At 43.2% G+C, this 21157-nt stretch overlaps 2 protein-coding genes across 14 annotated transcripts in view; both read left to right on the top strand.

Annotated features, from left to right (window-relative positions):
• INPP5B (inositol polyphosphate-5-phosphatase B) overlaps positions 1–13183 on the top strand; it is a 49821-nt gene extending 36638 nt beyond the window's left edge. For 8 of the 10 annotated variants that reach the window (XM_036876504.2, XM_057500018.1, XM_036876508.2 and 5 more), the window contains 11 exons: positions 1151–1262; positions 3156–3265; positions 4085–4220; positions 5669–5779; positions 6697–6859; positions 7689–7924; positions 8953–9066; positions 10376–10460; positions 10832–10959; positions 12000–12111; positions 12352–13183. In XM_036876504.2, the coding sequence (XP_036732399.2) occupies positions 1151–1262; positions 3156–3265; positions 4085–4220; positions 5669–5779; positions 6697–6859; positions 7689–7924; positions 8953–9066; positions 10376–10460; positions 10832–10959; positions 12000–12111; positions 12352–12467 (1423 nt within the window). In that variant the 3' untranslated portion in view covers positions 12468–13183. The remainder of the gene's footprint in view (positions 1–1150; positions 1263–3155; positions 3266–4084; positions 4221–5668; positions 5780–6696; positions 6860–7688; positions 7925–8952; positions 9067–10375; positions 10461–10831; positions 10960–11999; positions 12112–12351) is intronic. The other 2 variants (XM_057500017.1, XM_057500020.1) reach the window with 2 other exon arrangements.
• Positions 13184–14257: 1074 nt separating this feature from the next.
• MTF1 (metal regulatory transcription factor 1) overlaps positions 14258–21157 on the top strand; it is a 40895-nt gene continuing 33995 nt past the window's right edge. For all 4 annotated transcript variants that reach the window (XM_036876605.2, XM_036876604.2, XM_057500015.1 and 1 more), the window contains exons 1-2: positions 14258–14343; positions 15947–16405. In XM_036876605.2, the coding sequence (XP_036732500.2) occupies positions 15998–16405 (408 nt within the window). In that variant the 5' untranslated portion in view covers positions 14258–14343; positions 15947–15997. The remainder of the gene's footprint in view (positions 14344–15946; positions 16406–21157) is intronic.

Below are 21157 nucleotides of genomic sequence, written 5' to 3'. Positions count from 1 at the left end.
GTGACTAAGATTGGACTGCATTTGTCTGCCTTCGCTTAGTCTTTTCTACCACTTGATTCAGCTTTACAGAGGTTTGGTCGCAGCTGCTTGGAGCATCTTGTGCTAATGCCTGCTCTCTTTATTTTGTTTATCTCTAAAACTTCCTGTATGTTTAAATTCAAGGCATGTTAGAATCCCAGACTCTACAGTAACACTTGAAGCTTGTGCCACTTCTTTTATAAAAAGGAAGAAGCCACGGGGCCACGGTGTCTGCCAGGGAGTCAAGCCTCTCAGCCTGCTTGCTTCGGTGGTGGAACTGTCTTGAGCTCACTGGTGTTCTGGAAGCTGACAGGATGGCTTTCCTTCTCCAGGGACCCTAGCAGGGAATGTGTCTTCTGTTCTGCTGGACCAGCATTATCCTAGTTTCTGAGGTTGCAGCCTGCATGTCATTTTATTGCATTAGCTTGTGGATGCATTTACTTGGTGTGTGTGTACTGCTGGTAGATTCTCTAACGACCTGGCTGTTGGCTTCTGGTAGAGCAGTATTGAACTTTATGGGATGTCTGATGTCATCTGGGGGCATGCAGTTACCTTTTTCCCAAAGCAGCAGGTGTAATAATAAAACACGTGTCACACTTGCAAAAAGAGCCAACCAATGATAACAGTGGTGGGTAAACCCAGACTCCACTGTCAAGGTTGAGCTTGTTTCAGAGGAACTTAGCTCTAGAAACAAAGGCTGAGAGTGTGTCTTGTGGACTAAAAGGTGCATGGAGGCAGAGGCAACATCATGGCATCATCTGGTTTGGGGTCCCCGAGTGATTGACACAGCTCCCAATACTGGCTCTTTTTTGCCTGAATTATTGTCTTGATGAATGAATTACTGTCATTCATTCATTTTAGATCTTATCAGGTTATATTTCCAACAAGAGTAGAATAGTCAAGAAGAACTCAAGGCTGTTTATAATGAGCCTGGACCAAGATAACTGAGTAAGCAGCATGTTAGATATGGTATTAAATGGGATGGCAAGGGAAGGATTTCCTGCACAGCTGAGTCACTGCCCCACACACTTCCCAGGGAGCTGAGCCTTGGGGGCCTTCTGTCAGAAGCACATTGGGCAGGATGGGTAAAGTCCCTCCTAAACCCTGTAACCTTTGTGCTCTGTCCTCACAGTGTGATTTTGTGGCTGGGGGACCTCAACTACAGGATAGAAGAGCTGGATGTGGAAAAAGTGAAAAAGCTCATCGAAGAGAAGGCCTTTCAAAATCTCTATGCATATGATCAGGTACAGATGGCCACCTGGGCCCTCTTTAGTCAGCTGTCCCGCTGCTGTGATTGCACAGAGAAGCCGGCTCCTCCGTGCGTGGCCTCTTCCTCAGCTGGGGAGGCATCTCTGACAAGCTGATATCCAGTCCTTTCTTCCTTTCATGTGCATTTCCCTCTTCCTGAGCTGTCTCCCCACTGGCTTTTCCCATGAGGCACCCTGTGTCCTTGAGAGCAAGTGTGTTCTGTCTCTGTCTCTGTCTCTCTCTTTCCCATGTGCTCATTTATTCATTCAAGTTGGGGCTAAAAGGGTACCAAGCTTCTCATAAAGAAGAAAACTTGGTATATTTAAGATAATTACTAATTTTTTGAGTGAACCTCAGCTCCCCTCTCCTGCTCCTCACCAGACTTGTCCAGTGTAAATGACAGCTCTTTCGTAAGTGGCTTTCTTCACTTCCAACAGAAATGAGTTCTGTAACCTGCTGTTCTGCCCTGTTGTTTGGGTCGGCGTTTCTTTCTGAAAGCATTAGCCATTTCACAGGACAGGAGGCATCTGTTTCTCTCTGACTTCCTTCAGTCTATACCTCTCAGGACATTCCATAACTGTTCAAGTAGTCAGAGTTGTTCAGAATGTTGAAGTCCTTCTTTTTAGTCTGTATTTCTCTTTTAATACCCTTTGTACTGACATTAGTCTAAATCTTTCTGTTACTTTTCTCCCCCTGGTGAAGAGCAATTGAAAAATTGCCACATTTTTCTCTCCAGTTCTTTTCCTTGTTAAATTACTTTTATTCTCTTTAATTCTCATTTCAGCATAAGCCCATTTTGTTCTGTAACTGTTTCCTGCCTCTCTATATTCTGTACTGAGTCATTCTAATTTCCCTGGTCATTTAAAACCCATCTCCTCTTGCCTTCTTTTCTGGTCTTTCCTCAAGTAACAGTACCCATTTGGTGTGTTCTCTGCTTGCCATGTGGTTTTAAAGTCTATATATACCCATTTAAGAATCATCTTACATTAACGCCTAAATTTTTATTATTTCTTGTTGCTTTTTCCTTAATAGTTTTTTTAGGGATTCGTGTCCTAGGGAATTTGGCAACTGTTGTGCCCTGGGTAGCTGACCGTGTCTCCAAAATTAGAGCTGCCAGTTCTTCACCGGTCCACACAGTGCCAAATTTGGTGCTCCAGGGAAGAGGCAGGAACCCCTGTGGTTTTTATCTCTTGTTTGGAGTATGATCTGGAAGGAGCTCCTAGAATTAGTGCAGTAAGAAGTATGTTGGCTATTATCATAACATGTCAGGCGCTGTTCTAAGTCGACAGTTTATCTTTCCAACAATCCTGTGAGGTGGATTCTGTTATAAATCCAAAATTTACAGATGGGGAAACCAAGGCACAGAGCTCCTCCCCAAGGTCATGTAATGAATTTGACAAACTCCTTTAAAAAATTGTTTTGATTTAAAATTGAATTCATAGTTGTTTCGGGATACTTCTACCTTATATTCCTACTTACATGAAAGTTCCCCTTTGCTCTTTGGATGGTATCTTTTGGACCTTTTTTTTGGTGCAGTTCAATTTTTCTGTTTAACTGGAACAACTGTGCTACACAGCTGAAGTGTTTGCTACTTGAAAGGGAAAAACTGTCTGTGGTACTTAATCCTCTTAGGGGCATCTCAGCAGGATGGTACTCAGGCCCCCTGGATGCAAGTACACTCCTAGAAAAGAGCCTAAAAACTACAGCAGGTGAAGGGGTGCTCAGCTTGCTCCTCTTCCTAGAAGTTAGTTAACTCAAGATCTTGCAGAATAGCTGTCTCATGGGCCTTTTTCTGTGGGTTAGGATTTAGATGCCAAATTGATTTCCTTTCTTCTGATAATTCAGGGTTTGACCATTTTATTCTGAGATTTTTTTTTCCTTTTGTATAGCTGAAAACCCAGGTGGCTGCAAAAGTTGTATTTGAAGGCTTTACAGAAGGCGAGCTCACATTCCAGCCTACCTATAAGTATGATCCTGGCTCTGATGACTGGGATACCAGGTAGGTCAGAAGTTGCCCCAGGGGGTTGAGCTAATGGCAACCCAGAAATTTAGTAAAGCATTTGCCCTCATGGACCTACAGAGGAAGATAAGTTTCCTGTGACTTCTGCCCCCTCTTTTGCACTCTGGTCAGACATTTTCTCTCAGTGTCTGCTCATTAAGCAGCCTGCCTTCCTACATGTTTTCTTTTGGCTGCCTTAACCTTTGTTGCATAGTCATTCTTAAGGCTAATTTATTCTTCAGGAATGCCTAGGGTGGGTAATACGGTGATTCCAACTAACTTAACTTGTGCTTGGTCATTTCATATTTTTTTATTAGTGCTTACGGATTGGCACACACTATTCAATATGCTTTACTTGTATTATCTCATTTAATCTTCTGAACAACCCACTGAAATAAGTATGTCTTACTATTCTCATTTTATAGATTGGGGAATTAAGGCATAGTAAAATTAAAGAGCCTCCAGAGCAGCCAAGTGTAGAGCCAGGATTTGAACCTGGCCAGTAGGAATTCTGAGCCTGTTTTAACCACTGTCTTTTAAGGACTGTGGAGTACTTACTCTCAGGTTGCCTTTTTGACTCTCACATGATCCCCTTAGGAGGAGGGTCAAGAGCAGAGAATCCTTCTGAGCGGTGTTTTGGCTGATAACCATCGGCTGTATGTTATCCCCCACTGGGGCCGGATGTCTCCTTCCCTCAGATCATTGCACCACATGGACTTGCAAGCTCTGCCCCGTCATTCCCCATCTGAGCCAGGGCGCTAGTTGAGCAGTGGGTACCGTGGTGCCTGTGAGGGCCGCAGGGTGGACTTTGTATTTCAGTGAGAAGTGTCGTGCTCCCGCCTGGTGTGACCGGGTCCTCTGGAAGGGGAAGAACATCACTCAGCTGAGTTACCAGAGCCACATGGCCCTGAAGACCAGTGACCACAAGCCTGTCAGCTCAGTGTTTGACATTGGGGTAGGTGGGCAGCTGACACCTGTTGTGACCATTCTGTAGGAACTGGTTCTTAGAACCAAAGCCACTCTTGCCTTTCTGGTCTCTTCTTCTACCCTCAAGAGTGAGGAAGCACCTTTAAAAAGTTATTTTAAGTTAAATTTAATTCATGATTGTTTTTGAGAACTTCTGTATATTTCTACATATGTGGAAGTTCCTCTATGCTTTTTGGACTTTTTTTTTGACTCCTTGGACTTTTGCTTTTCCAGACCATTTACTATGCATTCATAAATGAATTCATAAATTCATAAATGTCAGTATTCTGTATACAACACAGAGGATGTTTTTTTTTTGTAAAAGAGATCATATTATGCATACTGTTCTGAGAACATCTTTTTTTCCCCACTGACTATGTCTTAGGAGATCTTCCCATGTCAGTAAAGGTATAGCTCCTTCCTTTAACATTTTTAAAGGTTATGAAATACTCCATAGAATGGGTGAACCATTATCTGTAATATCAATGTTTCCAAAGTTTTGCTATAATAGCAGTGCTATAGTGACCACCCTTCACATATTTCTGTGTACCAGTGTTATTTCTGTAGAGTGAAATTCCGGAGGAGAAATTAGTCATTAAAAGAAAAATGTATTTTAAATTTACTAGATCCTGCTAAATTATCCTTCCAGTAGCCCTTACCATTTTACACTTCTGCCAACCAGGTATGAGGGCACTTTCCCACACTCTGGCTAATACTGAATTTTATCAGTTTTGTAAATTGCTGCCAAATCAATGAACCAAAAGACAAAGGTATTTCATTCTTGTAGATTACATTTCCCTGATGACTAGTGAGGTCAAACATCTCTTCATTTATTAATTGTTTGTATCTTTTTTCAGTGACTTCTGCAATTCTTTATACTACCAGTTCTCAAGAGTGCTTACCAGAATCTATAAGGGTGCGGGCGGTTTGAAAAAAGCCTAATGAATGTTATGATTATGTTCATAATGTTATGATTAAAGTTTCATTATTGGAAAATGACAAAAATTGTATTTACAATCCAAAATACAGAAGGCAAAGCCTGACAAAATCTTCTTGGCTGGTAGAGCACCAGGTTCATAAAGCTTGAGAAGTTTTTCAGTGCAGGCCTGTGGCCGCAGCAAGCAGAGTATAGCTGGGCACTGAGCGTCTTGCTGCCCTGGGCATAAGGCCTGGCAGAGATGCCAACTAGGCTTTCACCCCCACGTCTTCTTTCTGGTAATCAGGAAGCAGTTGATTTTACCACAGGCTTTGCCACTGGGGGACCCTCCTATGTCTAATGTTAATTTAGGTTCTCTGGTAATTGTTTCACTCGATTTAGTCCTCACTTTCTGTGTGGCTAATTAACTGCTATTTCCCAAGGCTGTGAATGTCCTCTTTACTGATAAAGAGGAGAGGGGCAGAGGCCACAGCACTCAGGGTCTGATGTTTCCCTTACAGGTGAAGGTCATAAATGAAGAGCTTTACCGAAAAACTCTGGAGGAGATTGTCCGCTCCCTGGATAAGATGGAAAATGCCAACATCCCTTCTGTGTCCCTCTCCAAGAGAGAGGTAGGGAGGACATGCCTAAAATATTGGCATTAGGCTCTTCTACGCATAGAACTTATATCTCACCTATGAGAGCTCAGAATTTCAGGGGGCACCTATCAGGCTGCTGCTATCGTGTTTCTTGATTGGCTGCTTCTAGATAAAACAAGGCTGATAGTGCCAGCCAAGAACACAGGATTTGTTGGTTTAGACTGTGTTCATCTCCATTCTCAAAAGTCTTTAATCTTTTGTGGCTCAGATATTTCAACCGCAAATTGGCTGTTCATGAGTTAAGCAATGGCTTAGCCTATCCAAAATGTGTTTTGTTTGATTTTATTATAACTGGTGTGTATTCTTCCAATGCCTTTTTCTTCCTACTGCTGCTTTGCTTTGACAAGATTAAAATGAGTCTGAATTTCTTAGATATGCATAAATTGAAGGGAGGTGTGGCCATATAGAAAAGCAATGGGTAGTGGGAGAGAAGTCAAGTTAGGGCTCAAGAGTTTTCATGGAAGAGCCACAAAATAGATCACTCAGAATTGGCAGTCCAAAGAGGGGATTTATGGTGAGGGTTTTTAATGCCCTAGATGTCTATCTAGAGGGAAGGATGAGCTTGGTCTTTGTGTTTGAGGGTGGAGTTTGTGAAGGGTGTTTTGGAAATGGTCTTTGGATATAGAAGATTTAAATGTTGGTTCCTTTAGGAAATTTGTTTCTAATACAACATGAGTTTTTTTTAGTTTTGGGGTTTCTGAGTAAAACACAGACAACTGGTCTTTAGTGGTAGCTGTGGCCTCCCAGCTAAATCCTTAAAGCAGAAAGATGATTTGAAAGAGGTGGTTCTTCGTTTTCTTTCCAGAAAGGGTAAGGATTGCTCAGTAGGGGTGGCTAGGCAGGTGGCTGAAAAGAGGGCCCTGGTCTGACCATCCTGGGCTTGTTCCCAGTTCTGTTTTCAGAATGTGAAGTATATGCAATTGCAAGTAGAGTCCTTTACAATTCATAATGGACAAGTGCCCTGTCAGTTTGAATTCATCAACAAGCCTGATGAAACGTCTTACTGTAAGCAGTGGCTGAATGTCAACCCCAGCAGGGGGTTCCTCCTGCCAGGTAAGGCCTCTGCTCCCAGCTTCCTGGTTGCTTGTTTGGGGGACCCTACTCTGTCTGCTCATTTTCCTAATATAAGCTTTTTATTTCTGAGTGTTTTGTTGTCAGAAAGAAACTTTTAGAAAGCCCTGTGGATGAACTACCCATAAATAAAATGTAATGAGGAGCATGAGTTCAGTTTAAAAATCCTTCTCAGTAATGTCCATGCTCCATCATTTCAAGGAAAAAGAAATGTAAGATTGCTGTGAAGCAGGTCTGCTAGTAAAGGAACCATTTGTACTGTCTGCCTCACTATAATCAACTCCCAACCATCTGATCTTGTGGGGAAAGATACTTGGCTGGTAATCCAGAAATTCTATCTGGCCCTGGAATGTACCATCCATGTCTTTCCCCTGACTTCTCTGCACTCTGGGTTGTGCTGTGTGGCAGAGGGATTAAGCCTGTTTTGTGGACAATTCACAGGCTGATCCTTGCATTTTATTTCATCCTGGATCAGGTATCTTCACCTGACCTGGCTAAGGGCAAGCTCTTTGATCCATGCCTTCTTATTTTATTAATACTTCTAGTTTGAGCTATGCTGCCTGGTACTTGAATCTTCTAGCAGTTGCCTGTTCACATGTTTGGTGTGTTGTTTTCATATTTCCACTTGGACTATAAACTCCTTGTTCATGTGTCTCCTGAGTGTTGAGCACATATATACTTGTCGGCCGATTGATGCCTCTTACTTCCTTTTCCCTAACCCTTTGTGCCTGACCTTCTTCCTTCTTGTCCTCTTTTACCCTTTTCTCTTGGCCTCCCACCAGCCAACATTACTTTTTAAATTTTTCTTCAGATTCAGCCATTGAGATAGAATTGGAGCTATTCGTAAATAAGACCACGGCTACGAAGCTCAACTCGGGTGAAGACAAAATTGAGGACATTCTGGTTTTGCACTTGGAGAGGGGGAAGGATTACTTTTTGTCTGTGTCTGGGAACTACCTGCCCAGCTGTTTTGGATCTCCCATTCATACACTGTGCTACATGAGGGAGCCAGTCTTAAACCTGCCACTAGAAACCATTAGAGAGCTGGTGAGTTACAGCCACAAGGCAACACCTAGAACTATGTGGCAGCCAGGCCAGTCTAACAAGATATTCCTATGCCTATCTCCCCAGGGACCTGGGAATTCTTCAGCCTCCCTAGAGCTTGCTTTCTCTAGCAGTTATATATTGTTGTAACAAACCACCCTGAAATTTTAGTGCTTTACAACAGCAAGTTACTGCCTCTCATGTCTCTGAGTCTCCAGTGTGGCTCTTCTGCTGGTCTTGCCTAGGACCATTTGTGCAGTTGCAATCAAGTTGTGAAGTCAGCCCAGATTCTAGGGGTGGAGAAAGATTGCACTTCTTAATGGGAAGAGCTGCAAAATGGCGTGGCCATGTTTTTCAGTCTTTCATATATGGTACATAGAGAAACTCAGCCATGGCTGTGAGGATATGGAGGTTCCCTGGCCCATGAAATTACTCCTTTTTTTTTATGTTTTAATCATCATTTTTCATCCCAAACTAAATTTTCTGAGACCTAGAAGGCTCCTATGGTGACAATTCTAAAACACAGAGCTAGTTTGGAGCTGATTTGAAGTAATGTGTGCTTTTTTCCCACTCCGATGTGTTTTTTTTTCATTTAGGGACTCTTGATCTCTCTCCTCTCCATTATATAGATGAGAACAGAGGCCCAATAAGGAGAGTGATTTGTTATTGGTCACTTGGTGAGTTAACAGTGGGCTTGGATTTTGCACTCAGGTTTTTGGGCTCTCAAGTCCATTTTTTCCTCACCAGACCACACTGTCTCTGGTTCTGACAGGGAAATGCTATAGGCAGGGTGTTTTTTCCAAAGATAATTTCTATTTCACCTGCTTCATTGAAGCTGCTTGTCATAACCCACTCCCAATTCTCAAAAGTCTCCTTTTGTACCTTTTTATTTGCCTGTGGAATGTTTGCCTAGGGGCATTGAAATGTTTCCTCCTTCCACGGTTTGCTGTCCCCATATCATGCATTCTGAAGCCAGCCTGGTAGAAGTTCTATTGTTGGGCTTTCTTATCATGATTTTTATTTATTTTCAGACTCTGATGCCCCTGCAGACTGAAGATGGTAGGAGCCAGTTGGAGAACCCCATGGACATCCCCAAAGAACTCTGGATGATGGTTGATTACCTGTACCAAAATGCTGCCCAGCAGGTAGGTGGTGGCTAAGAAGTCAGAGCTGATTGAGGCCAGGCAGCCTTGAGAAAGATCATCAACCCTAAGAACTTTTGGTATAAGAAGCTTTTACTCCAGGGAACCTATGGAAAGCCTTCTTCCCCCAGGGAGCACCTGAGGGATAGATTCATTTTGTACCCCTGTAAGACCCTGCTATTTTGCACAGGCCTTGATTATTCCCAAGGGAAACAGCCTTGTGCAGGATGGCCTTCCCAGAACAGTATGCTCCCTCCCCTGGCCTCGGGGGCCACCACTCAGGTAGAAAGCTCTGGAGACTCCTCTGGATGTCATCCTGCTCTCCTTTTGAAGAACTCTTGCCAACTTCTGGGAATAGGACAAGCCAGAGAGAGGCAGGGGGCCAGATGGAGCCTCCAGGCCATGACTCAGGAGTCATGAGTCAGGAGCCTGATGAGATGCTGACTTGGGAAAGCTTCATGAGATCAGATAGGCCAGTTTCTCAGACTCACCAATGTAGGCCCCAAGCAGACCAATACAAACTGAAATCTGCCACAGCTCTGCCACTTTGGAGTACCACACATCATTATGATACTGTCTTTTCATTTTTTCCCTCACATTTATTTAGTGTTACAATGTACCAAACACTATTCTAAGTATTTAACAGCATTGCCTCATTTCTTTCTCATGGTAGCTCTCAGATGAAGAGACATGTGCTCACAAAGGTTAAGTAACTTGGTCAAGGTTCCAAAGCCGATAAATGGGCAGGATTGGGATTTGAACCCAAGGATTCTGGCTGTAGAAGTCGTATCCTTAAGTACTGTGCTATTTTACCTTCTCTACAAAGCTCCTTTCAGGTGTAACTTTTGAGCAATATATATGATATTGTTATTCATAGTTATATAGCATTAACACATTTGATAAAACAAATGTAAAGTATCCTGGACTAATGGAAATCCCTTTATTGCTATAGTCTTGTGCCTTTTTACTTTCTCCATCTTATAAATGATATATTTCCTTCAGGTTAACACAGATACTTTTAAGTTTTCTCTTATGTTGGTTCTTACTGTTGTGTGTAGTATGCCCTACCCATCATTTTATAATAGATGTCTTATCACTCTATGAAGATCTATTGTGGAAGCATGCCTGAGAAGGCCTCTAAGATGAATTAGCTACATTGGCCTGAATATATATCAGATTGTCTACCAGGTGATTCAAAGACCTTTCTATACTGCTCCTTTTTGTACTCAGCTCCAATTATATTTTTAGGTAAGGAAATCATTGCTGATTTTCTGAGAATATAATGATTTTGTGACTTTCTTCCCTTTTGCAGGAAGATCTGTTTCAGCAGCCAGGCCTGAGGTTGGAATTTGAGCATATCAGAGACTGTTTGGATACTGGAATGATTGAATCCCTCTGTATCCTTCAGACACTTCATGTGTGTACGTGACAAAGAGAGAGGGAGAATATGAGTAGAAGAAGTGAGAAAAAGGAAGGAGTAATACTTTAAGGCTCAAAATCAGATATTGTGTCCTCAGATATCATGTTTTTCTTACCTAAAGTTTGCATAGAGAAAATGTTACAACTTTAAGCAAACAATATAGCAGGAACTTAGGAAAGCCCAGGGAAGCTGGCAAATAGCTTGGCTCCTCCAGGATGTCAGGCTGGCATTCTAGCTCTGAGGAGGGAGCCTGGCTGGGCAGGCAGCACTTTCTGGTACATGCTCACTCCCGAGCCTTTTCCTAACCATGGGCAGCAGCATCGCCTGTTCCTTAACGATGAGCCAAAGCTGCTAGCAATCATTCCGTAGCTGAAGCGTTGCTGCTCTTCCTGGAGAGCCTGCCAGAGCCCATCATCTGCTACAGCGCCTACCATAACTGCTTGGAGTGTTCAGGCAACTTAACAGCAAGTAGTCAGGTGAGGGGAAGCGTTGGGCATCAGCATACACGTTGCTGCCCTGGGGCTGCATGGGGCCTGAGGAAACATGGGTGCAGTCGCTCAAATGCAGTGTCTAAGAAACTCAACTCCACATCTTTCCTTCCCAAACCTGTTCTTCCTCTCATGTCCCTTTTTAATGGCATCACTGTAAATTCCAGTGACTCAACCCAGAAAGTGGAGTTATTCCCAACTCCTCATCTCACCTCCCACATGCCCAGTCCCCTTGACCTATCCCGCATCTTCTGTTCTCTTGACTCCTCTTACCTGAAGGCTCTGCATTCAGGCTCTCCTTCTGCTGATTTGTTTTGCATACTGCCGTCAGATTATGTGTTCAAAGTCCTTATCATGTTACTGTTGGTCAAAAACCATCCTTGGCTCTCCATTGCCAATGAGTGATTTTCTTAAATATTCAAGACTTTTAATGGTCTAGTCTAGTGGTTCACACATGTAACAGGCCTTAGCAAAATGATCTAGAATTGCTAATAATTCAGGTACCAGAGCCTCATCACATATCCACCGAATCAGAATCTTTTTTGGAGTCTATTTTGTACAAGCTTCCCCACTGATTCTGACATGTGGGTAGCCGGAGTACTCCCTGAGTTCCAGCCTGACCACCTCCTCAGGCTTAGCCCCTGTTCCAGCAGTAGCGCTCCTGCCAAAGCTGAGTTTGCTCTCCTTACCTCACTTTATCCTTCTCTCACCTTTTCCACACCTGCTTTTGCCCTAACTACCCTAGACCTTTACCTCTGTAAGTCCAATCTTGTCTTATATTTAAGACCCAACTAAAATGTCTGCTCTTCCCTGAAGTCTTTGAGAGCATGAAGTTGAATTTTGACCTCTAAATTCGCATAGCACTTGATCTGGGCTGCTTTTTTGGCACTTGTGCCAGGTGGCAAGTGATCAGGGTCTTTGTACAGTCTCACTTATGTACTTGGATCATGTACTCAGTTCCTGGACTATAGCAGAAATATGAGCAATGATTGAGTAAATGAAAAGACAAATCCCAATTCTCCTTGCAGATCATTTCTACTCTTCCTGCATCCCACAAAAATGTCTTCAACTACTTGATGGCATTTTTGCGAGAACTGCTGAAAAACTCCGCAAAAAATCATTTGGATGAGAATATTCTAGGTAAGCAGCCAAGTGTCAGCGGGAAGCATTACAAGCTGAGACTCATGGGAAAGGGGGTTGAGGAAGGTCCCAAGTCCACTGCAGTGGGACTAATGCCTTAAGCTCTGGGCAAAGTTTACCTAAAAGAGTTTTATAAAAGTAGAAAATACTGCTTTTGGGCAGCTGTCCCCACTCTAGACAACACAAGAGCAAGTAGCACTTCGTCTGTTGAATCATTTGTTTTCTGTGTTTTTCATGCAGCTAGCATATTTGGCAGCTTACTACTTCGAAATCCAGCTGGTCACCAAAAGCTTGACATGGCAGAGAAGAAGAAGGCTCAAGAATTTATTCACCAGTTCCTCTGCAATGCACGCTGAGCCTATCTCCTCTCCTACTTTACCCGAGGCAACCAGATACCAGCTCCACCTGTTTCAGCTCAAGAGCCACCTTACAAGGATGTAAGGCCACTCAGAAGCAAGAGTGGGAGCTGCCTCTTTTCTGAGCCCAGATACCCCACCCCCACCATGACTATCACAGTGCTACTGTGAGTTGTGAGGACATGAGGGGGCAGGTGCAGGAAAACCACCACAAAAAAACTGACATTCAGTGTTCAACTTCAGTATTTAACACAGATCTCTATTTTGTTGCTTAGTTTTACAAATATTTAACTAGACTTCTAGTGCTCACTCCGCCTGCCTCCAGGGCATAGTTCCTTCGCTGTAGTCTGGGCTGAGCTCCCCAGGATCAAACTTTGGAGTCCTGAAGAGAGATTGAGTTGAACAGCAAGAATGCAAGTGGAAGCTGCTGGATAAACAGGCCACAGCCACCCCAGATGCTTCTACTGCTCTAAGGACATGTGTATATGTATATGCAAACCCTACCCTTCTACTCAGATATGGCTGACGGACTCTGCGACTGGCCATTCAGCCTCTGAGGGCAATACAGTGGCTTGAAAATGAAAATGCCCAAGAAATTGGTTTTCTGGAGAATCAAGTGGGATTTTCTGGGCCAGCAAATCCTTCAAACTGTATATGATGCATCCTTTTTCTCATATGTGTAATATATTTTAATGATAAATGTATTTTTAACAATAGTTGTTTGTATGTGTTCTTTTAAGTGATGGCAGCTCTTGGCAGCTGGCTCTTTATGGCTTAAGCATTGGGGCAGCTGGTCAGGGGCCAGAGAGATAATTGCCTGGCAGTCTGGTGGGTAACAGTCACTATTCACATTTTCAAGCAAGAGATGGTACAGGCATGGCCTGAACCTCTTGACACCTGATCTAGCCTGGGATTTGTCCCACTCTGTATGTTCTAGAGAAGTATCTTATGGGAAAAACAAGCAGTGGCTATTGGGAGGTTCTAACAGCTAGATCGTCCAGGTATTTAAAGCTATGGCATAATGAATGGAAAATCCGCTACTGCGCACTGGTACGCCACTATCCCTTGGCAGCGTAAAGTGTGAATTAGATACAGAACAGTGTGGCAATGTGAACGGTTAAAGAAAGGGAATGGGCAGTAGATGGCGTTGACTGGCTCTGGGCACTAATCCCGTGGAAGCAGACAATCCTCTGCAGGGGAAAACGGGCCGACAGCCTGGGCAGGCGTGTGAGGACTAAGGGAGCTAAGCATCTTACAAGAGCGTGTGACACGGAGAGGAGAAGGCGGCGTCCTCTGCCTGGGCTTGGGATACTCCCTGGTTCTGACATTTGGCTCCAATCTTACTTTCTCAGACCCTCCTGCCTATATTAACTTTGGTGGGTGATGAGGGGCAGCTAAGGCCACGGAGTGAATCCGATAATGTCACCGCTTTATAGGCTCCCTTTGCGGGTCCGAGCCGGAATGCAGAAGGCTAACTGTAACTTTCCCCGTTGCCGTTGTGGCTGCCAGGGCGAAGGCGGCCAGCGCATGCCAGGCTGAAGTTACTGGGGGGTTCGATCATCTTTCCCTGTGTCTGGTGTAGTCGGAGCGACGCCCTCACTGCCTGCAAGCACTTCCCGCCCAGGACAAACTCACGGCGGAGCTACGCTTTCGTAGTGTCCCGCCCCGCCCCGCCTCTCTCGCCGGCCAATTGGAGGCTCGAGCTCAGCCCCACATCGCCTAAACCAATCAGGAGCTCCAGAGGGAGGGGAGCCAGTATCTCCTCCTTCCTCCGGAAAGCGGAAGCGGAAGTGACGTTCAGGGAAGGTGGGGGCAATCATGGTGCCGTTGGGGAGGGGAGAAGCTGGCGCTGCCGCCGTTGCCGGGAGCCGCGGAGGTAAAAAGGCGAAACTAGACGCGGCCTGGGCTGGGGACCTCCCGGGGGGCGCGGGACTTTGGCTCACTCTTGAAGCAGTTCCCAGCAGAGACCCCAGGACCCCAGTGCGGTCACCATAGGGACCCCACCCCTCCTCCGTTTCCATGGGGATGGGTATCCAGCCCCCCTCCCCTGTTTCCATGGAGACCCGGACCCTGCCCCTCTTTGCCAGGCTTGATGCCCCCCAGCCTGTCTTGGGATTTTTCCGTGTAGCCCCGGGCTGGGGGCTATCCTTCCAAACAGGTTCCTTTCCCATCCTCTCAAGGGTTCTCTTTTGCCAGCCTCAAACCTCCTGGTCTTATTTGTTCCGGACAGTTGGTCCCCGCGTTGCTGCCGATGGTGCCGGGGCAGCCTAGTGGGGCCCCTCGTGCTCTTATCTCTCCTCTCAGATGCAGCGAAATGTGCATCTACCCGATTGCGTAAGCCAGAGCAAGGGGTCGGGCCGGTTCCTCCCGGATCTGATCCCTTGGCCTGCCTCTGGTAACTACCTCTATGTCTAGCCGCCCCACTACGTAAAGAAAGGTTCACCCTCTAACCCAGAGCAGAAGAGGATGATAAAGTACAAAGCCATACTGAAAACTAAAAGTGATGTGCTGATTATTTTTAAATTCTCTGTTTTGCCTACCAAACCCACATTTGTAGAACTTGTGTGAGAAAGAATCACAGATTCAGATCAGGGAAGCTTTTGGTATTTTTCCCCAGAGAGTATATCTTCCCAAGAGAGGATGTCTTCTCAGGATAGTATGTATATCTTAGGTCTTTCATTCATTTAGCTGACATGTTCTGAACTCCTAATAAGTGTCACTATGCTGTGCTAGGGGCAGTGGAAACAAAAATAAGACCGTTTCCTCATTGCAGAGAACACAGTATTCAGGCATAGCTTCTAGTGGATACCAGATTGTTCTAGGAGATAAATACATAAAGTGATCTTCATTAATATGCCTTATTAGGGATCAGCCCCTCTACCCAGAAGCTGGAACTTACGTTCTAGGAAGGAGGGAATGAATTCACACTTGTTTTCCCTACTGTTGTCAGGCATTGTGCCTTAACATACATTATCTCTTTTACTATGCCTAACAACTCTGAGAGAACAGGAATTACCAGTCCCACCTTATGTATAAGAAAAATGAGGCACAGAAAAATTACCCAAGTAGTAAGTGGCAAAGCCAGGATTTGTGGGTAGGTGACTCTGCCTCCAGAGCCTGCTCTTTCACCATAGACTGCCCTACCTTGTCTGGTTTGGGGGATATTTGAGTGGGGTTTCCTTACTTTAAGATTTATAACAATTCACCCTTGAAGGAGTTTGTTCCTTCATTCTCTTCAGGTATTTTGACCAAACTTCAAATTGTTTGGCTATATGAACTGCTACTACTTCAATTTTTTAAAAAAGGCATTGCTTTTCCTTTAAAATTACGTGATTCAAAGTTAAAAATCATTCCCAAGGAAGTGATTTTTCATTTACTTTTGGCCTGTTCTTAAAATGAGGAAAAATGGGTCCTGTGGTTGCTGAAGAGATCCTTGGGTCCTGTAGTATGGCTCTAACTCTAACTTTGTCCTATTACAGACAGGTCATTACATTTCCATTTCTCACAATTGGGCTGAGCTTGATTGAACCATGGGGGAACACAGTCCAGACAACAACATCATCTACTTTGAGGCAGAGGAAGATGAACTGACCCCCGATGATAAGATGCTCAGGTTTGTGGATAAAAACGGACTGGTGCCTTCCTCACCTGGAACTGTTTATGATAGGACAACTGTTCTTATTGAGCAGGACCCTGGCACTTTGGAGGATGAAGACGATGATGGACAGTGTGGAGAACACTTGCCTTTTCTAGTAGGGGGTGAAGAGGGCTTTCACCTAATAGATCATGAAGCAATGTCCCAGGGTTATGTGCAACACATTATCTCACCAGATCAAATTCATTTAACAATAAACCCTGGTTCCACACCCATGCCAAGAAATATCGAAGGTGCAACCCTCACTCTGCAGTCGGAATGTCCAGAAACGAAACGTAAAGAAGTAAGTAAAGCAATGGGTGAGGGCCCAGTTTGGCTTTGGGTAAAATCCTTACACAGCTCCTATTGGCAGTTGCAGCTGGGGAGTAAAAGAGTCTATGGAATCAGGACCCACAATGGCTTTGCTTGTCAGTAATACGTAGGCTTTACATTTTATTGTGACTGCCTTCTAGGACTTGTGGTTTGTATGGCTACATTGAAATTTGGGAAAACCAAATTATGATTTTTCAAATTTTCCTCCCAAAATCATAAATAAAAGAGAAATTCCACTGAGACAAGTCCGTGTTTCTGATGCTGAAATAACTAGATTTGGCTTATCTCTGGGTTGTGTATAAATGGTTTGTTTTGGAGATGAGTATCTGTTGGAATATGCTTTATTATTTTAAGTGAATGTTTAATAAATATTAAGGGCTTTCTTTCATAAGAAATTCAGGCAAGAGACAGTGAATGAGAGCAGGTTATTTAAAATTTTCATGCTCATACTTACTGTGAGTAATGTATATCACAATGCTTTGAAAACTAAAGTATTGTATAAATTGTGCTAGTGATTATTAGCAGAATAAAAGTTATGGTTTAAAAGTAGTGACATACATTGTCCAGGAATTGATTATAGGTCAATTAGAGAAAATAGATTGCTGGCTTGTAATGCCAGGCACCAAATGTAAAATGTTACCAAACAGACATAGGGTAAATTGTTTAGCAAAATATTTTTCTCTTTTGCTGTAATTAAGGTCTTGAAATTAGAGAATTTTATTATTCATGCCGTATGGCTTTCCTTTGCTAGCCTTAGAATCTCAGAGCTAGAAGGAACCCTAGAGAGATCATCTTGTCCTACCTCCCCGTGCAGGAATCTCTCTGCAGCATCTCAGACATCGGTTCATCTGGTCTTCGCTTGAACACTTCCAGAATAAGGAGAGCAGTGTTTCACCGCTCAGCCTAATGCAGTTTTTGGCCAGCTGTGATTGTTAGAAAGCTTTTACTTTTGTAGAGCCAAAATCTGCCTTCTTGTAGTGGCTGCTGCCCTCTGGTTCTAGTTCTGCCTTCCTGAATAACAGAAAGTTAAACCTTCCACCCACAGGGCAGCACATCAGATAGTTAAAGATCATGGCTTTGTCACCTTCTTTTGCACAAGCTAAACACCTCACTTACTTAAATATCCCTCTTATGACCTTTCCCCCTAGTTTCTCACATTTGGTCACCTTTGAATGTATGAATTCCAGTTTTCCAAAGTCCTTAAAATTCATAATTGAGCACAATTTCATAAGTGTGAGTCAACTAGCACTGAATACTGTGTGATGTGACTTTTATCACTTAATCTGGACACTACTACAATTATTATAGAGTCTGTATCTTATTAGCAACAACATCATATTAGCTGGTACTTGGAAACCTCTAGAATAGTGGTTCTTAACTGGGGTTCTTAATTTTTTCCCCTGGAAGACATTTGGCAATGTCTGGAGACATTTTTGGATGTCGCACAGGGGACATGCTACTGGAATCTAAAGGGTAGAGGCCAAAGATCCTGTTAAACATTCTGCAGTGTGCAGGACAGTCCCATACAACAAAGAATTATCTGGCCCCAAATGTCAATTGACTTTGTTCCAATAAAACTTTATTTCAAAATAGGCAGTGGGCTAGATTTGGCCCACTGGCTATAGTGTGCCTACCCCTGGACTAGAACATAGGGAATAGTGGAAAATAAGGATGTAGTAGTGGAAAATAAGATAGCAGAGGTCCAGACACAGAAGGCAATCATAGCATACTAGGGGGTTTGGACTGTATGTGGAAATGGTGGGAAACCATTGAAGGTGTCTCAATCAAGGAGTGACATAGTTAGAGAAGCATTTTAGAAAGATTGCTCTGGAAGCAGTAGTAACTTGATTGTCCAGTTAAGAGATAGTTGTAGTTTAGGCTTGGGGTTTTGTTTGAGTCTGATGAAGGATAGTGGCCTTACACATGAAAGAATTCAGAACTTTTGTTGACATATAAGAGAATTTGGTATATTATTGGGGTTTGAAAAATGAATCACAAATTAAGGTATGAGTCAAAGGATTCACCCATTTTTCCACGTATCTTAGCACAGCAGTCACATGGGTGATTGAAGAAGCTTCAGGTCTAGGTGGCAAGTAGTCAGAGTCCACTGTAATAGTACCTTACAAGTGGCATATTCAGAATGCTGTGTTCCTGCTGAGGAGAAAGCGGCTGACTGCTGCTTCCTTCTTCCTCCAGGAATGTTGAGTCCCTAACAGAAATCAAGAAGACTGGAAGAGGAGATGGTTTGGTGGGGAAATTGATGAGTTTGATTGGAATACAGTGCATGTATAGTCCTTGGGGAAAAGTGAAGTGAACAAGTCAAGAAGCCGTTGGAAATGTGGATCTGAAGTCAAGAAAGTGGTTTGGGATTGGAATTATAGATCCATGAAGGGGCAGTTTCAAACTTTGGGCACTTTATTGAGAGGAGAATTAAGAATTGATCTGAGAATTTAAGAGTTAATAAGAGAAAGAAGAACTAAAGATCACATAGTCAGAGGTTAGTGGAATGCAGTGCTGTAGAAACTGAGGGAGGAGGGTTTCAGGAAGTAGTAGTATTGCTGTGTGACCCTGGAGGGGTCTGTGGGGGTCGAAGAGAAGCCATATTAATTCTGCTGTCTGTGCAGTTGATCACATCACAGGAAGACACTGGGGGCTGAAACCAGATTTCAGGTGATGGAGAAGTGAGTAGGTGGTCAAGAAACAGGAGGCAGGAAGTGTCAAACTTTTTTTTTTTACAGTAGTTGGAAGAAGAGTGGTGAGGCAGTAGTAACTCAAGGAATTGAATCATTTGTTTAGTACAGAAAATTTGAACACGGCATAGGGCCTAAACTTTAGGCTATCTTCAGTTAATGATTACTATGTGAGAGTGTTTCAAGAGCAAATGTTTGGGAAACATTAAATCAAGACAGAGGTTTGCTTATTAAAGAATTTCTCAGGATTTCTTGTTACAGCTAATTACTAGGAAGGAAGGAAATACAGCATTCTCCAAATGCTTTGAATTGGGAAACCATTTTTTTCAGGTCTCATTTCCTTGGTCAGTTTTTGTGGAACACGTTTTGGGAAATGCTGATCTAGGCAGAAAAGGAGGATAGATAGTAGAGAGGGAGCAATTATGAAATCAGTGATATTAGCTGTCACTTTCACACTTCATACTACAGATCTTCCTCAACTTACGATTGGGTTACATCCCAACACGCCCATCATAGATTCAAAGTATAATGTTAAAAATGCATTTACTATACCTAGCCTACCAAACATCATAGCTTACCTTAGCCTACCTTAAACATGCTCAGAACACTTATATTAGCCAGCAGTTGGGCAGAATCATCTAACACGAAGCCTATTTTATAATAAAGTGTTGAATGTCTCATGTCTTTGATTGAATGCTATACTGAAAGTGAAAAGCAGAATGGTTGTATTGGGTAGAGAATGGTTTTAAGTGTATTCGTTGTTTACCCTGTGATCAAGAGGCTTACTGGGTACTGCAGCTCGCTGCCACTGCCAAAACACCACCAGAGAGTATCCTAGCCCAGGAAAAGACCCAAATTCAAAATCAGAGTTCATTTTCTACTAAATATATATTGCTTTTGCACCATTGTAAAGTTGAAAGATCTTAAATTGGAAATCATGTGTACCTACAAGTCTATTTTAGTATTCATCTCTTCGGCTTGTTGATAGTCATATTGAATAGGACAAAGTCACAGGCTCTGTGAGCACCTTGTTCAGTTCACTGTGGGTTTAGCTCACTGTATTTCCTTCTACTACATTTTTCCATTCTCTCCATGAACCATACATAGAAGATTCTATAAACTATTTTAAAAATCAGTAGGTGTGGGGTTGGTTGGGGATTGAGGGATAAGTATGAGGGGCTTTTAGTCTTTAAAAATCTTGCTTAATGACCAAGGAGACTTGCCTTCCTGAAGCACCGTCTTACCTTACCTTTTGATTTAACAGTGATTTTTGTGTTTTTTGCATTTAAGTCCATTTAATTGGCCTGAAGAGGCCATTGTTTATGACTGATAGTACTCTTCATGATTTCTTTACCTCCTCCTTCCCCCCTTTTAAAGAACTTGGTCTTTTTCCCCCATCTCCATGTCCAGGTGTTATTTACTCTTGAGCAATCAGATTATCTGATGACTAGTTAGTCTTCTTGGCTTCCTAAGCAGCTTATTTTCTGAGTCAGATTTTAGCCTGATTTTCCTGTTTACTCCTGATTGTTCCATTGTTTCCTATAGTGTGTGGTTGGCTTACCTATTCATTTATTTCCTCATGCTTGTCTTGCACAAAAAAATAAACCAACCCGAACCTTGCTACAGATACTGTCCTCTCCTAATACAGAAGATACATGACTCTAATTTCCTATATCTTATTCTCATACTTGATGTTTTACTATCATCTACCTGTTGATCTGGTAGCTTTGACAAATTTCCAATCAAAATATTGTCAGTCTGCTCAAGATTAGCATTCTTAAGCATTGCTCCTTTAATGCTTTTCTATTCCAGGTCTCTTAAGCAGCTGTTGCCTTAGTTGGTTCATGCAGTCCATGGTTTCCCAAACTTTCTTACCCCTGTGTCCTTCCTGAGAACCTGCCAGCTGTCTAGTTACCTGTTGATCCACCTAGTCAGAACCACACTGGGGAAAGTAATAGAGCCCCTGTAGCTAACTGACCTTGCCACTTCGCAGTTGAATAGTTGGCTGAGAAGTGGGAAGAATCCAGGAATCA

This window comes from Manis pentadactyla, chromosome 4 (assembly GCF_030020395.1).
Source record: "Manis pentadactyla isolate mManPen7 chromosome 4, mManPen7.hap1, whole genome shotgun sequence".
NCBI classification, from domain to species: Eukaryota; Metazoa; Chordata; class Mammalia; order Pholidota; family Manidae; genus Manis; species Manis pentadactyla.
The sequence above is the reverse complement of the archived record's forward strand: the minus strand, read 5'-3'. Positions and strand labels throughout refer to the sequence as shown.